Here is a 15,447-nt window from a genome sequence, read left to right on the forward strand (position 1 = left end):
AAGGGAAATCCCCATAAATATCAAAATAAACTGACGGCTAAAAAATGCACCGTTGAAAGGGAGATCGTGCCATAGTCCGACAATAAACGCAACGTACAACGAGGGTATTTTCTTGAAGGCAACAGGCGTTGATATGCAATTAAATGGAATCTCTTCTCGTTCTCTTTTGCCCTGCCCCTTCTCTCTTTTCTCGTTGCTTTCTTGCCTAGTTCATCAAACACACGCAAGTGGCGCTCGTGTGCGTGCGTGTCGGCTCAATTAAATCCACCAAGTGTCCCATGTCCCCCTCTCGCCATCGCCGAGAGGCGCGTGTGCAGATCCCATGAAATGAATGCCTAAATCCCACACAAAAAAAAACACACACATAAAAAAAGAATGTAATTTAAGACGAAACTGAGATACTCTGTAAAAGAGAAGTCCTCCACTTTCTCTCTTTCTTTATCTAGCTGTTAAAAGATTTACTCGTTGTAAATGGCCTCGGGGAAATTTTCATCAGCGAGTGGGTTGGGTATTCGTTGTAGTTTCAATCGATCTGGAGTAACAGATATTCTAGTATTTCCCCCAGTAATAAAATTGTTAGGGTATACGTAAATGAGAAATAGAAAAGATTCAAGGCGCCGCCTTGTCATGCCTTTGTCCCCAAAAGCCTATTGTTTATGCCAATGGGACGGGGATAAGAGGGTATTAGAGCCCCAGGCATTAGAACCTGCTTAAAGCCTCCCATAGATACTCGAAGCCGGGTTCAACCGTGCAGCAGCAGCACCAGAAGCAGCGACGGCAGCAGGTGCGAGTGAAAGGTAAAGGAAAAGGGAGAGTGAGAGTGAGTTTGAGATGAAAACTGATTTCATTAACATTTTGAAAGGGGCATTAGAACAGCATAGAGATAATAGTTGGTTAGAGAAGGAGGTGCCTAATGAACACACAGATTTCAGTATTAAAATTTGTCTAGTTGGTTCTTTAAGAGTATATATATATATTATAACCACTATTATGTGGTAGATTGCTTAGTAGGCCTACATTTTCGTAACTGTGGAAACGATATCTATTGTCTATTATCATACAAAATATCATCTGGGTTCTGAAAGCAAGAAAACTGAAACTGAAACATTTCTTGACTTAATAAAATAATACAATAAGTCGAAAGGGGTCTACTTTTCTTGGATTTTTATTAGATTGTTGAATAAGTAGCAGATCCTTTGTGGAACTTTTATCAGGAATCATCTTTCTTATATGAGATAAAATGAAAAATTATAAATAATAAAATAAATAATAATAATAAAATAAATAGTAATAATAAAATAAATAATAATAATAAAATAAATAAATAATAATAAAATAAATAATAATAATAAAATAAATAATAATAATAAAATAAATAATAATAATAAAATAAATAATAAAATAAATAATAATAATAAAATAAATAATAATAATAAAATAAATAATAATAATAAAATAAATAATAATAATAAAATAAATAATAATAATAAAATAAATAATAATAATAAAATAAATAATAATAATAAAATAAATAATAATAATAATAAATAAGTAATGAATAATAATAATAAAAATATTAATAATAATTAAAAACATGACTATAAAATAAGGACAAATATTTAAAAAAAAAAAACATTAACTATTGAATAGACTTAGAAAATAACATCGGCACAGAATCATATGGGAATATGTTTTTATTGACTTCATACATTTTTTAAAATTTTATTCCTTGGGAAGTTTTGGAACTGATTAATTTGATATAGAAAAGGCACAAATGCGTTTGTTTTTCTCCCTCTCTCTCTGTTTGCCCAAGCCCCAAAATTGCAACAAAGGCCACACGAAAACAACTGCTAAAACTGTACACAAATTAAATTTTTAACGATCTGCATTTCTGGCTCGGGCGGTGCTCGGGTTGCGTGTATTTTTAGAACTATAACTTTGTTTGTTTCCGTTTAAAGCGATAAATGAAAGCAAATACAACAACAAAAACCAATCAAATAAACAAAGGCAAGAGGTAAAAGAAAAAAAAGCAAACAAATCAAAGACAGACATTGAAACGGTAAACACATCATGCAAATCCGCTTGAGGCAGCTGCGCAGCTGTGACGGCGGCGTCAGCTGAAGCCAGCGTCTCGGTCTCAAGGTGAACCAGCAGCTGAGAGAACGAGAACCAGAACGAGAACGAGAACGAGAGAGCGAAAGCGAAACGGTAACAGAGCGAGAGCAGAGAGGGAGCGACGCAAGCTTTGCATCAAACGAAGCCCTGCCGTGCCGTGGAAGTGCAGCTGCATTCGTGTTCCAGCTGCAGACGAGAGTGGAGACGCCGACACGAACGAGTCGCGAGACGATCGCGAGCGGAGATCGAAGTGCAACAAAGAACGAGAGCAGGCAGCAGTACCGTTTGTTGAACTCTCGCTTGAACCTCAACACAAAAGTGATCCCAAAACAAAAAAGAGTTAGAACAACCAGACAAAAAGGGCTATTCAAATGATTGCTTGATTGATTTGCCAGCATCAAACCCCTCCCAGCCCATAGCTCCCGACCCGCCCCGCCCGTCCGTCCTCCGCTCAGGTGCATCATGTGCAGTGGAAAATTCTTCCGCATGCCCACCCTTGCCATCTGCGGCGTTGTGCTGACCATCATTTTGGTCTGCATCACGGGCATCACCCTGACGAACAGCATCAACATTTCGAACATTGTGAAGCTGCGCGAGAAGGTGGCCAGCGATTCGGCGGCCGCCAATGGGGGCCATCAGGCGGCCCAGACCCGGGCGGCACTGGTCGAGCAGCAGTACTCGACGCTGCAGCAGCATCAACTATCGCAAAGCGATCTCAACTACATATCGGCATCCACGCATCCAAAGAATCTGCAGCGACCATTGCAACAGCAGCTGCCACAGCAGCAGCAGAAGGCCAATAAAATTGTGATTGAAATCGGACTAAGGAGCGCCAATGACAGTGCCAGTGGCAAATCAGCCAGTGGGAGTGGCAGTGGCAGTGGCAGCGGCAGTGGATCTGGTAGTGGAAACATGCCACTGGGCATGCCGCATATGCTGGAGGCAGCCGAGGCCCTGATGGAGGGCAATGTCGATTCCATATCATTGCCGGCAGCAGTGCCACTTGTGGCGGCAGCGCCACCATTTGAAAAGAGCACCAATGGAAATGGAAATAAAAGAAGCACTGGAAACAATCCTAGAAGCAGTCCCACAGAACAAAGCAATGAAAGGAGGAGCACTGGAGGAGGAGGCGTCAATGGAAATGACACTGGAAACCCCAGAGGCGGCAACATCGTGATGGATATCCGGGATCACAATCCAGGGGGCATACAGTTCGAGCGACGCGCCCATGTCAAGCAGGTATACACTGACCGAAAAAGATTTATCCAATTTCAATCACAAATCAGAATTTCCTAGGAGCCCACTATGCCACCCCCCCCTCCAAATTCGTAGCCCAAAAGGTGTTCAATTTTCGTGGAAGAATAGAAAATTTAAGTTATAAAAAAATAAATATACTTTACTTAAATATTTTTGTATTTGCAAACAATTTATTTGTATTGCCTACAATTTATTTTTTAATTTGTTCTCGAATTTCTCTAGAGATGTACAACGAGAGAGAGCGTCAGATTCAATTTTCTCTTGCTATTTCATTTATTTTCCACTGCCTTTTCCTCGATTGTTATGTACCTAATTTTCCCAATTACACACAGAAAAAAAAAACAACTAAAAGAAAAGGCTTTCCATTTCTAAAAATTCAATTTACAATTTGTGTTTTTCTTTTTAATTTATTTATTTATTTATTTTTTTTTTGCTGGCATCACGTTGTTTTTGCTATCGTTTTATTGTTGTCTCCCGCTAATCATTCGCTGCATTGTCACGATGAGCGACAAACACGAATAGTCGTCGTTGCTCTCCCACTGCTCCCTGCTCAGCCCCCCCCCCCCCTCTCTCTCTCTCTCTCATACGCCCCCTAGCATACCTTTTCTGGGGGTATGATTACTATTTTGTGGAAGAGAATAAGAGCATATTTGGAATTTTTGTTGTATATCTATTTATCTGTTAAATTATTATAAAAAACTATGATATGTACAAGGTTTCTGTCAAAAAACTATGATATTTCAAGGATATCTATCATAGAACTTGAATATTTTAAAGATTTCTGCCATATATCCAAGATACTTTCAAGGTTTCTGCCATGGAATATTGATATCTGAAATATTTTTACCATAGAACACTGACATTTCACAGATCTCTGCCATAGAACTAATATTCAATGATATTTCTCGCATAGAACTAACAAAATTCCAATGATTTCTGCCATGGAATAATGACATTTCACAGATCTGTGTCATAGAACTGTTTCAGACCCAGAACTATCCACCATATCCAAGATTTCTGCCTAGATAATGATATTTCATTAATTTCTTCAAAAAAAAACAAAAAAATTTCACAGATTTCTGAAAAAAATAAACTAAAGATTACCCAACACCAGGGAGAGAGGGTATACGGAATGCGGTTAACCACAAATAAAATTAATTTGTTGCCAACATTTTCGGCATTTGCAATTCGATTTTACGCGCAGGGCAGGGGCAGTGGGCAGGGGATTTGGCGAAAATGTGGGGGAGGAGAATCGCATTTGCATTGAAAGGATAGAGGGAGAGCGAGAGAGACCGCCTCCTAACATGTGGTGGGACGGAAACTTCGGTAGTTGCCTCGTCATGTGGCACCGGGCGGGGGCCCAATTAAATTTGTCACGTTTTGTTGCACACACCTCGCCGCCCCCCCACGCCCCCGCTCATACTTTTGCATAAAGCTTGAATGCCCGACAGACGACGACTGATGTGGCCGCTAAAACGGGTTTAAACTGGCAAAAAACCGATTTTGTAATATGTCTTGAGCCGGTTTTGATCTCCCTCTAGAAATGAAATGGCATTGTAATACTAGGTGCACCTTCGAGATTTATTCCATGTGAATGGGGGAAGTCAATTCAATGAACCCGGGTCGCCTACAATATCTATGTATACCGATATATACTAAACAATACCTTGGTAAATGAGGGGGATCTGTTAGAGATTCCCCTCCAAAGGGGTTTCAATGTCAGTGTCCGTTCGCTTATGAGACATTTGTGCAGCGTATCAACGAGGGCCGAATCTGCCTGAACCACAAGCCACTCTTTCTTTCTATTGAAGTCGATGGAAGGGCCCAGCATGCCACCGAAGATGTACACCCTTGTAGCCCTCCATCGATCGGATTCGCCAATTCCGATTCCAGACTTTAAAATCTGTTTCGTGTTCTGTGAAGCCACAGATATCCACGCTATTTATCTGCCATTTGAGGCACATTTTTTCCCGCCAACATTTAATTAAAATTATTGACCCAATACCCATCACACGACGCCCCGTGCCCGGCCCGGCCACGGCCACGGCGCCCGCCGCACGCCGCACGCCACTCAACTACAGAGACAATATAATCCGAACAATTTGTGGAGCCCTCAGGCATTACGACAAACAGATTACAGATAACAGATTACAATTAAAAACATAGTTTTAATAGCTTTTGCGAGGAAATTCATAAACAAATAAAGCACCAATGCAAATAAGCGCGAGAATTAAATCTCATTTTGCGAGGCAAACAATAATAAAGCTCACACGGTGGGCGGGGTGCGGCACCCCTATGCGGTATGATAGGATGTGGATAGGAGTATTACTTCTCCGTCGAACAGACCCCACAAAATCCGCTGTAAATGCACACACACACACCCACACATACCGTCTAATGCGATTACCTGGAGGTGCAGAGGAGAGTACACATGCCAAAGTTCAGGGCTTGACAAAAACAAAAGCCGAATAGAAAAAGTGGCTGCTGCTGCCGCCCCCCGCCCATGGAAATGGATAGAAAAGCCTCCGACGGCAGTGCCGCAGCCTCCAAGCGGTGTTGCTCTCGCATTACAATTTTGATACCCAGTGATGGCCAGGGTATATCTCATTTGTGGCGATATATGTGACAGCAGCAGCGCAGAAAAAGCTTTTGGTTTTAAAAGTGGTTTTTCAATCTATTCTAATCAATATTCTAATCTAATATATATCAATTTTTTTAATTATTTTTGTTAAATTTTTTTATTATTGTTTTTTATTATTTTTTTTTTTATTTTTTTTTAAATATTTTTTTATTATTATTTTTAATTTTTTTTATTATTTTTTTTTTAATTAAGTTTTTTTAAATTATTATTTTTTAAATTATTTATTGGTCTTTTTTTTTTTTTTTGTATTATTTTTTTTTTTAATTTTTTATTACTCTTTTTTTTTTTAGTTTTATAATTATTATTTTTTTAGATATTATTTATTATATATTTATTATACTTTTTTAAAACATTTTTTTTATCATGAATTAGTTTTCCGAAAGGTATTTGGTAAATTATGACAATATTTTTTTTTTAACAGTTTTCTCTCTATCAAGTTTTAGAAATCCGCACCATTCTGAAAGCTAATGCAATAAAAAATTAATAGTCTAGGTAAAAATTAATACATTTCAGTCGTTATTCTTCTTGAAATTTGGAACCTAAAATCTTTTGGAAACTTTATTCTTAAATGAAGATGAATCATGGCATAAGCGCCTTGATTCTGATTAATTCTTGATTGATATTTTATGATTTGGTTTTAAATAGCTTGAAGAAGCTCTTCCTGGTAATCGTACTTTTCGTAGAAATCTTTATTGGCCAATATATTATCTTTTTTCCGCTGAATCATCGATAATGTCGGGTATCAAAATCCCTCGGGGCGGATGTCAATTCGCTTATCTTATTCCATTGGAGTATTAAGGTTTTTACCAAGAATTCACATCGAACCACAAGCAGAATTCAAGTGCCATCGAATGAAATGTATCGATAACTTATCTTGTATGCACTTCCCCTGATTGATTCCAAAAAGTGAATGGCCTTTTAAGTGGGTGTCCCCTTGGTCGTCACTTGCTTTTGTGTTATTTTTTGTGTTTTTATTTTGTTCTCCGAGTCAAAAGCCAGCGCAGCGCTTAGCCAATTAACTTTGCAAACTTATTCCGTGTGAAATTATTTACTTGCTTTTCTAATGTATGCCTCTGTCTACCGCTTTTTCGTTGATAGAGAGACAGACAGAGAGAGAGAGAGACCGAGAGCGTAATAGAAATAGGGAAAATGTGTGAGGGAGAGGCACACTCACACACACACAAACAAATTAAACCGTTGAATTTTTACGAGCTTGCTCATTTATTAAAAAAAATAAAATAAAACGCTAATTTCATGCACTTCCGTTTGCTGATTTACATTCAAGTTGTTCTCCCTCACACTCTCTAAATGGCCTGCCCTCGAGAACAACAAGATTGCACCAGAGATGCATTTGAAAAAGCTTTTTCGAAGGAGGCAAAAGCAAGTTTTAGATACAAATCTGAAATAAATGCGTATTAGATCTACACAACCAATTCCCTTTGGCAACTAATATTCGAATCCTCCAGCTGAATCCACATGGGGCTTCCTTTCTTTTCTTTCTTGGCGGAGATTCTTATGTCTCAGAAGTCCGCCGCCAGTCTCGAGTCGAGTTTCAAGTCCATTTTGTAGACCTAATTTCAAGCTTCGACTCCTTTCGTGCCTGCCACGTTCTCGCTGTCTTTTGTGGGTGTACAAGTTTTTCTGGATAATAAATTGCTTAACTTTTTGGGTAAACAGAAGCGTAGCACCTTTTGGCTTCTTGGCTTTCAAATTGCCGGCAGGCTCTTCACGTGCTTAAGAAAGGGGTAGTGCTTAAGCGAGTGGGAAAAAGCGGAAACGAGTGACAAAGAACGGAAAAGTGCGGTCGAGTGAGGAGAAGAAAGAGAGCATTTTTATGGAACTGATTTGCGTTGAGGAGTTTTCATGCCCCTAAAAAGTAATTGCCTCGACTCGCGAGTTGACTGTGCCAAAAAAAGGGAGCTTGTTCATTTAGCGAACTAGTTCGCACCTGAACATATGTTAACCTCACTTTCGTATTGTTTTTCTAATCATTTGATATACTTTCGATGCATATTTTCTTTGTTTAGCTGCTGAATTGTTGCGCTGCTTATCAGAGATTCCATTTGGCAACTAACGATAGGAAATTGTTATCGATAAAATCGAAAACGAAGCTTTACCACCCCAAAGACAATTGAATGATTTGTGTTTGTCCATTCGAGGACAAAAATAACCCCTTTTTTGCAAAGTGTGACTGTAATTTGTTTGGAACTAGTTCATTTTGATTGATTCATTTGTCACATTTATTCCCCGTGCCAATTACCGTTCATTTGTTCATTTCCTTTCGAGCGAATCACTTTGCCCCAAGAGTGAATGATGGCTCTTCTTTGCAACGGTAATCGATTCCCTTTCTTGGCCTGGTGTTTCGTTCCTGTTCCGCTTGCCCTTTTCTTTTCTTTTCTCTCTCCCTGTCTCTGTGTGTTCCTGTTCCCCGTTCCGTTTCGTGCATCTTTTGTGTTGTTCCCATTTCCGTTTGGTATCCGTCATGCCAGGCGTAGTATAATTTATGAACCAACAAAATTGCAATGCAAAGCAGCCTCTTTATATGAAAAACACGCCCCATGCTCATGCCTCATGCCTTCTTCTTCTTCTTTCGTTTACTTTCAGGTGAGTTGCAACTTGAATGGAAATGCTATCCAAAGATACAACAACGACAAGTAATGGTTTCTGGTCCTGGTCCTCGAGATGCGAATCCGACTGCGGGACTCGTGCTTAGTGCAATATCATGGTACAGGACAGACAAAACTTTCTCTCCGAGGATAAGAGGTACGAGTGGATGGATGAAACGGGATGAAGTGCCACTGACAGTTCGAGAAAAAAAAAGAAGAACAGAAGGTGCTAAAGGGAATGGTCCGTATTGCTGGGGCGAGGAGGGCGGGGGATCTATCTGCTATTTCTTGGCCAAAGTTTTGTGTCCCGTGTCCGGATGAAATGGTGGCATGCCCCAATGCTTTCAATTATCATGTCCTGCCCATGTCCATGTACTGAGCCTGGCCCATAGGCAAATGTCCTTGGCGTAACTATTTACGCATATTTTCCAAGTAAATCGGACGGAAACAAAACCTTTTAACGGAAATAGATATATTCTTTCCAAATTCCACGCCTACCAAAATTAATATTATTTTTGAAAAATAAACCCCTCCCTATATTCATGAATTTTTCGGAATATTCCGTTTATAGGATAAATTGTGGGTTTTATTATTATTATTACTGTGGATTTTATATATCATATTTTCTATAACTTCCCAGAATAATATTATACAATTTTTGGGGAAAAAAAGACGGATCATTACTTTCTTAAGTTCTTCCAAGATTATCCAAAGATAAATTTTAACTTTTAAGAGCCACAAAAGAGATTAGAAGCAAGTATGAGGCAAATTTTGGCATTGATTCGTTATAAAAATTGCCCATAAGCGAAAGGAGCGATTTTTAATTATGAAATCTTTGGGTTTATCGAAGGGAAATGTTCCAATATTTTAGGTAAAAATACAATCAGTCGATTTAATATAGGAAATGTGTTAGGTTGTATTTTGTACGAGAACGAATCAGCCGCGAATGAATTATGGCCGCCTTACCCTTGGATTAGGGTATCCCACAGTGGGATGTCGTATGTGAATCGAATTGTATTTCAGCTGCCGAAGGCAGTTTTGGGTTGGATTTTTCGGGCTGTGGCCGTGCCGGAGTCCCCAGGAGCGAGTGTAAGTAATCATTGTTCAATACCGGAAACTATTCAATTTCCGCATGACATGAAGCGTGTACAAAACAGACCAGACCAGAGCGCACACAAGAGAAGAGTGGATTGAAGTGAATGGTTTGGGTGGCTGTGGCAAGAGCTGGAAAAAGCGAAATAGAATCAACACGGTACAACAGACACACGGCCACAACTGAAGCGATGACAGCATACACGGGGAATGGAGAACGGAGAGAAGTAAACCAGAATGGAGACAGAACAGAGATCCAGAGACAGCCACTGATGCACTCCCCCTGCGGCTTGGGCTTCCTGCTGGCTGCTGGAGTCAGAAAATGCAGGTGAAATTGAAATCGAAACTGTGGACTGAGATTCGTTTTTAGGGATTGGATCTCTTTAAAATGCACGAGACACTCTTTACGCTGGAAATCAAAGGATATTCAAAGTTTTAAACCCTTTGAGTGGAAGAATATTTAAGTATTTCCAATCATGGATTGGTATTTTTTGGAGCACGACAGAGAGAGAGAGACGTGTTGCGCACTCTTTGAACAATTTCCTCAAGTTTTAATCCCAATTTGTTGCCCTCAAAATGCAATGAAATGTTTTTCTAATCTTTGACAAAATACAAAAATTTGATAGGAAAAAAACCAAACAAGTTTCGAGTGCCCCCCGAGGGAATGGCTGGGGTGCATTCTAGTGTCCTCCACAGCTTCCGTTTCGTTGAGCTGCTTTTCCTTCGGTCCTCTCAGATTTTCCCAGAGTTGGCTTGCTTTGAGCTGCTTTTCCTAGAGCTCTCACCCCGCCCGCCCCCTTCCTTTGCCCTGAAGTGATTTTCCCTTAGAGCTAGAGCCCCGGTCTTTCCCTAGAACTGCCTTTCTCCGAACGGAGCTGCTGTTTTTTACCTTGAGCGCTCCTTGCTTTCCTACGAGTCCTTGGAACGTTGTTATATATATATTTTTTTTTTTTTTTTTTTTTTTCTTGATATTTGGTTTACTCGGTGTCACTCGTTGGTCCTCTGGTTGTGTCTATATTTCCTTCCACCTGCAAAGCTGATTGTGTCTTGCACTGCACGGCCCAAGGACCGGCTCCTCCTGGATGCTCAAGGATGTCGTGTGGAGAGACAGAGCTAATTCTGTTGTTGTCGGAAGTTGCTTGCGGAATGCGTAATGGGGAATGGGATTTTGGTACCTGTTACGCTTCGTTAACTATGCGATGGCATAAAAAGCTTTTGGCTATCAATCAATTGTCCTTAATTTAATTATTTAGCACACCTTTTTGCTATTTATCCTTTGGCGGCGGGCCTTGAGGACTTGCGGCCGTGCGGTTGCTGGAGATTTCAGGCCATAAGCGATTCAACATCGCCTCAGCAGAATCGCGCAATACTCGGCCATAGATCATGAGGGGATTTGCTATTTGCAGGACCCAATATCCTGCGCCACGAATGGAATGGAATGGCGAAACCATTTGGGCAATCGTTTGTTTTATGACTTTTTCTAATTGCTTGCTGCGGGTCTCTCTCTCTCTCTCTCCCTCTGTCTATCTTGACCAGAAGGAGTCCTTAAATTTGCCACACACTACTCCTTCATCCAGCTGACTGCTCCTGCTCCTGCCCCCGTCCTGTCTGTAACCGGAAGGAAGCCGTCTTTTATTTATTGCCCCTCCCAGACTGCCCAGGACTCCCACTCCTTTGGTTGCTCTTCTTTGCAGTTTCTCCTTGGGGGCTACCACTTTATTCTCGATATACTCGAGTTCGATAGCGAAATAAAGAAACGAACAGAAAGCAATGGGGAAATTGCCATCGATAGGATAAGATAAGTCCATGGGGGAAATAGTGGAAAGGGAACAGGATAGGGGAAGGAAATGGGAATAGGAAGTATGGAAAATGGTCAGTCCTCAATAGAGGAACAGTGGAAGGTCAATTGGGACAAGGAAATAGGAGGGGAATACGGAATTATGGTAATGGGTCGAACAATGGAATTACCCTTTAAAATGGAATATCGGGAAGTATAATATCGGGGCCAAAAAGCCAGAAATGGGACATTTCCATTAAAAAGTGCATTGCGAAATGCTGGAAAGGAAACACGTAATGAGAAATGAGTAGTAGAGGAATAGTGAAAACGAAACAGTAAACGATTAAGTAATATTAAGTTAACGGAGACCATGCTGAACGATGATCAAGTAATATCTATCTATGAAAACAAACTTTTGGTGGGGGAATAACCAAAAAAAGAGTTCAAGGGACGACAGATGCTTCAGACGTTTACCGAATCAATATAAAGGAATGGAATATCGAGGAACAAATGCAGAGAATTATCAAAGAAGAACATACATACCCGTATATATCTTCAATAACCGTACCAATCTATACTCAATTAATAATTTATTTGATCAGAATTCTACAACATCTGTCCATAAGACTTAAGATACCCACACTATATCCATTCCTTAGTCAGAAATCATTCCTAGTCTTCTCTTTCATTGAACTTTCTATAGTCTTAAGAGTTTTCGGCTTAAGACTCCTGGTATTTCTACCATTTAAGATCTGTTCTGTCAACGGAATACTTATCTACACAGATTAAGGGGATCCATGGCCCCTCCAGAGAGATATAACGAGATAGAGTGTGTTGAGGGAATAAATACATCAAAATAAAAGACAAAAACTGTCTGTAAAGAAGGAGGAGCTTACACGCCAATCTGTTTCATCGTTTTCCTGCTCCCTGCTCCCTGCTCCCTGCCCACTCACATTTTTTATGTATTTTTTTTTGGCTACGACTCAAACTTTAGTGAAGTTCTTAAAATCTGTCTGGCGGACGCAGCTGAGTTTTCCCATTGAATGCCAAAGGAAATGTCTTTCCAGAATAGGAAATAGAGAGATAAAGAGAGAGGAGGACCAGCAGCAGCAGCTGCGACCAGAGAATAGAGAAAACTCATTGTCATAAAAAAAGAAGCGAAATGAAATGAATCATAAATATGTGATGAGTAAGAGAAAGGACCTAGACATGTGTACATTCCGATAGATAGACTTGTAAAGTGTCTGCGGGTTGCGGGTTGCCGGTGGGACGGGGTGGGGTCCATCCAAGTGGTTCTGGCTGTTAAGTGAAGTCAACTTCTTCATAACTTTTTGGCCACAAAACTATTTCCACTGTATTTAGGATTCATTTATGTCCATCTCCATTTTGGACAGCAGCTGCCGCTGCCACTGCCACTGCCACTGCCGCTGGAATGGAGGATGCTACTCCCTCCCAGATAACCATCAACAACAAAAGGTCAAAGGAGAGCGAGTCAGTGAAAGGAAGAACAGCAGATGACATTGCCATTTCTTCAACCCAAAACTTGAGTACAGCAACTGCTTTCAAAATACAATACCCTGTAGTTGTGGGTTATATTTTTTTTTGGGGAAAAACAAAGAATTTCTTGAACATCTATTGGGATTCTGCTCTAGCATCCGCAATTTTGAAAATGCTATTTGATAGAATTATTATAATATATTCTAGTGTTCTTCGCCGATCTGTTTCAATATTATTCAGAGCGTCCACTAATCATATCCGAAAGGAATATTCTTTTACAACGCTGTTCTAAAAATGAAGCGATTATCATTTAACCAAACAAAATACAACGAATAAAAATTAAAAAATAAATAAAAATTAATTTTAAAAAACCCAAAAATGTTACTCTATAGCTCCCACAAAATTTGTGGATATTTTTAGATTATTTTTAGAATAGAGATATATTTATACCGCTCTATCAAAGACCCTATTCAACTGTGCATCGACAAAAACGTTTCCACTAAATGTGCCACATTTGAGAGAATTTAGCAGGGTATCCCCACAGTCGCGTGTATGAGCTCTCTTTCCAATTGAGTTTTCAGAGGCGGGAAATGAAGAAGGAAATGGGAAGCAAAAGTGTTTGCATCTGGCTTTGTGGTTGACCAGGCGGAGGGGGTTGGGGGGGTTGTGCGACCCACAGTTGAAACTGTTTAATTTTTAGTTTGTGTTGCATAATTTTAGGCACCCAATGTACAAAAACCCCAAGAAAGCAAAGCCGAAACCCAGGAGCAAGAAGAGCAAGAAAAGGTTCGAATTTTTATGCTGACTAGTGGGGTGAAAATGTTGAGGAAAAACGCTTACCCGGCAACTGGCTTACCGATAAATGGTTGTGTGCTGGTATGCTGTGGAATGATGATGGCCCTTGATGACATGTCCCTGACAATGATAATGTCGCCCGTGGGGGTGTTCGTTTGTTCGCCTGGAGCCGTAGGTGATGCCATAAAGAGAGCCAAAGTTGAGGCTGCTCAATCAAGTGATTGACAGGACAACAAACCAAACGTTTCAGGGGTGCGCCAAGAGTGCGATACCCTTCAAAAAAAATATAATAATAATGAAAAGAACAAGCTCAAATGAGAATTGGAACTTGAGTGGAGTCAAAGAAAAACAACAAACAAACCTTGTAAAGAACTCATGGCAGGGGGTAGCCCCGTGAAGAACGGATAGTATCCGATCATAAAAATTCCCTGGAAATATAATAAATAATAAGTAATACAATAAACGTTCAAAAATATACCGAGAGTTATCCGAGAGTTGACCATTTTTATGGTATATTTTTTTAGATACAACTTTTATCATGAATCCTTTTTCTTATAGAAGATAAAGAAATATATGGCATTAAAAATACTAAATATACAAAAAAATACCAAACCAAGCAAATATAAAAAGTACCAAATATAACAAAAAATACTAAATATAAAAAAATACCAAACATACCAAATATACTAAAAATACTAAATATAACAAAATTACCAAATATACAAAAATACCAAATATACTAAAAGTACTAAATATACAAGAAATTACCAAATATATGAAAAATACGACATATACCCAAAAAATACCATAAAATATCCGAAATATATGCCGAAAAATTGGCTTTCAAAGAATTTAATAGGTTCCCAGATGATATTGCCAATTGGTAAAATTAGTTTTCAGGAAATTTAGAAAATGAAATAGGGACAGGACCTTTTTTTTACTGATTATTTATTATAATTTATTATTCATTGTTGACCTCGAAGGACCTTTCCATGAAAATTCCTGTACATACCGTCCCCAGCACTTATTTTTCTGTTCCATATTTGAGTATTCGTTTAATGGGCATGTCTATGGATGCATCGTTGCCCTTGTATCCTATCACAATATTTGTTCTTGTGAAATTTTCGGTTTTTTTTTTTGCCGGCTACAGAGGAGGAACTCAATCAAAAATACTATTCGGGCTTGGAGGAGAAATTGATACGCTCTCGGGCGATGTTTGTTGAAACTCATCAAATATGCCAGCCAGGCATCTCAGGCATTGGCCGAGTCACTGCCTCGTTGTCCGTCCCCCCTTTGGGACGGACCAGTATGACCTGACAGAATTACGTCAATCTTGTGGCATTATCGTATCTCTAGCCATCTCTCTCTCTCACTCTCTCTGGCTCTCTGTCGTAATCCGAGCAACCTTTCGTAGGAGCATTGGCATTTGTGTGGCTGCCACAAGTTGGCTAAACCATTGGACAAGTCTGTGGATTTCTGGTTATGGCATTTTGACCTACCATTTCGGCATTCCCTCTCTGTCTCTCTCTCTCTCTCTGACGAACCGCAAGGATACCTCCGTCCACCGTCAAAGGATATCATCATCCACCGAAGCGACGACTGTTTGGGAGCCATGAGGTCAAAGATTCAACACATAATTCAATAAGATATTCAATGAGAGGATTCCT

General features: G+C 39.7%; 1 protein-coding gene across 3 annotated transcripts in view; it reads left to right on the forward strand.

Annotated features, from left to right (window-relative positions):
• LOC108156941 (mannosyl-oligosaccharide alpha-1,2-mannosidase IA) overlaps positions 1-15,447 on the forward strand; it is a 68,859-nt gene that overhangs the window by 22,206 nt on the left and 31,206 nt on the right. The window contains exon 1 of one of the 3 annotated variants that reach the window (XM_017288708.2): positions 1,983-3,354. The exons of the other annotated variants lie outside the window; for them this stretch is intronic. Coding sequence (XP_017144197.1) covers positions 2,578-3,354 — 777 coding nt within the window. The 5' untranslated portion in view covers positions 1,983-2,577. Of the gene's footprint in view, positions 1-1,982; positions 3,355-15,447 lie in introns of those variants that run through there. 3 annotated transcript variants of the gene reach the window in all.

This window comes from Drosophila miranda, chromosome XL, assembly GCF_003369915.1.
Source record: "Drosophila miranda strain MSH22 chromosome XL, D.miranda_PacBio2.1, whole genome shotgun sequence".
Classification (NCBI taxonomy): domain Eukaryota; kingdom Metazoa; phylum Arthropoda; class Insecta; order Diptera; family Drosophilidae; genus Drosophila; species Drosophila miranda.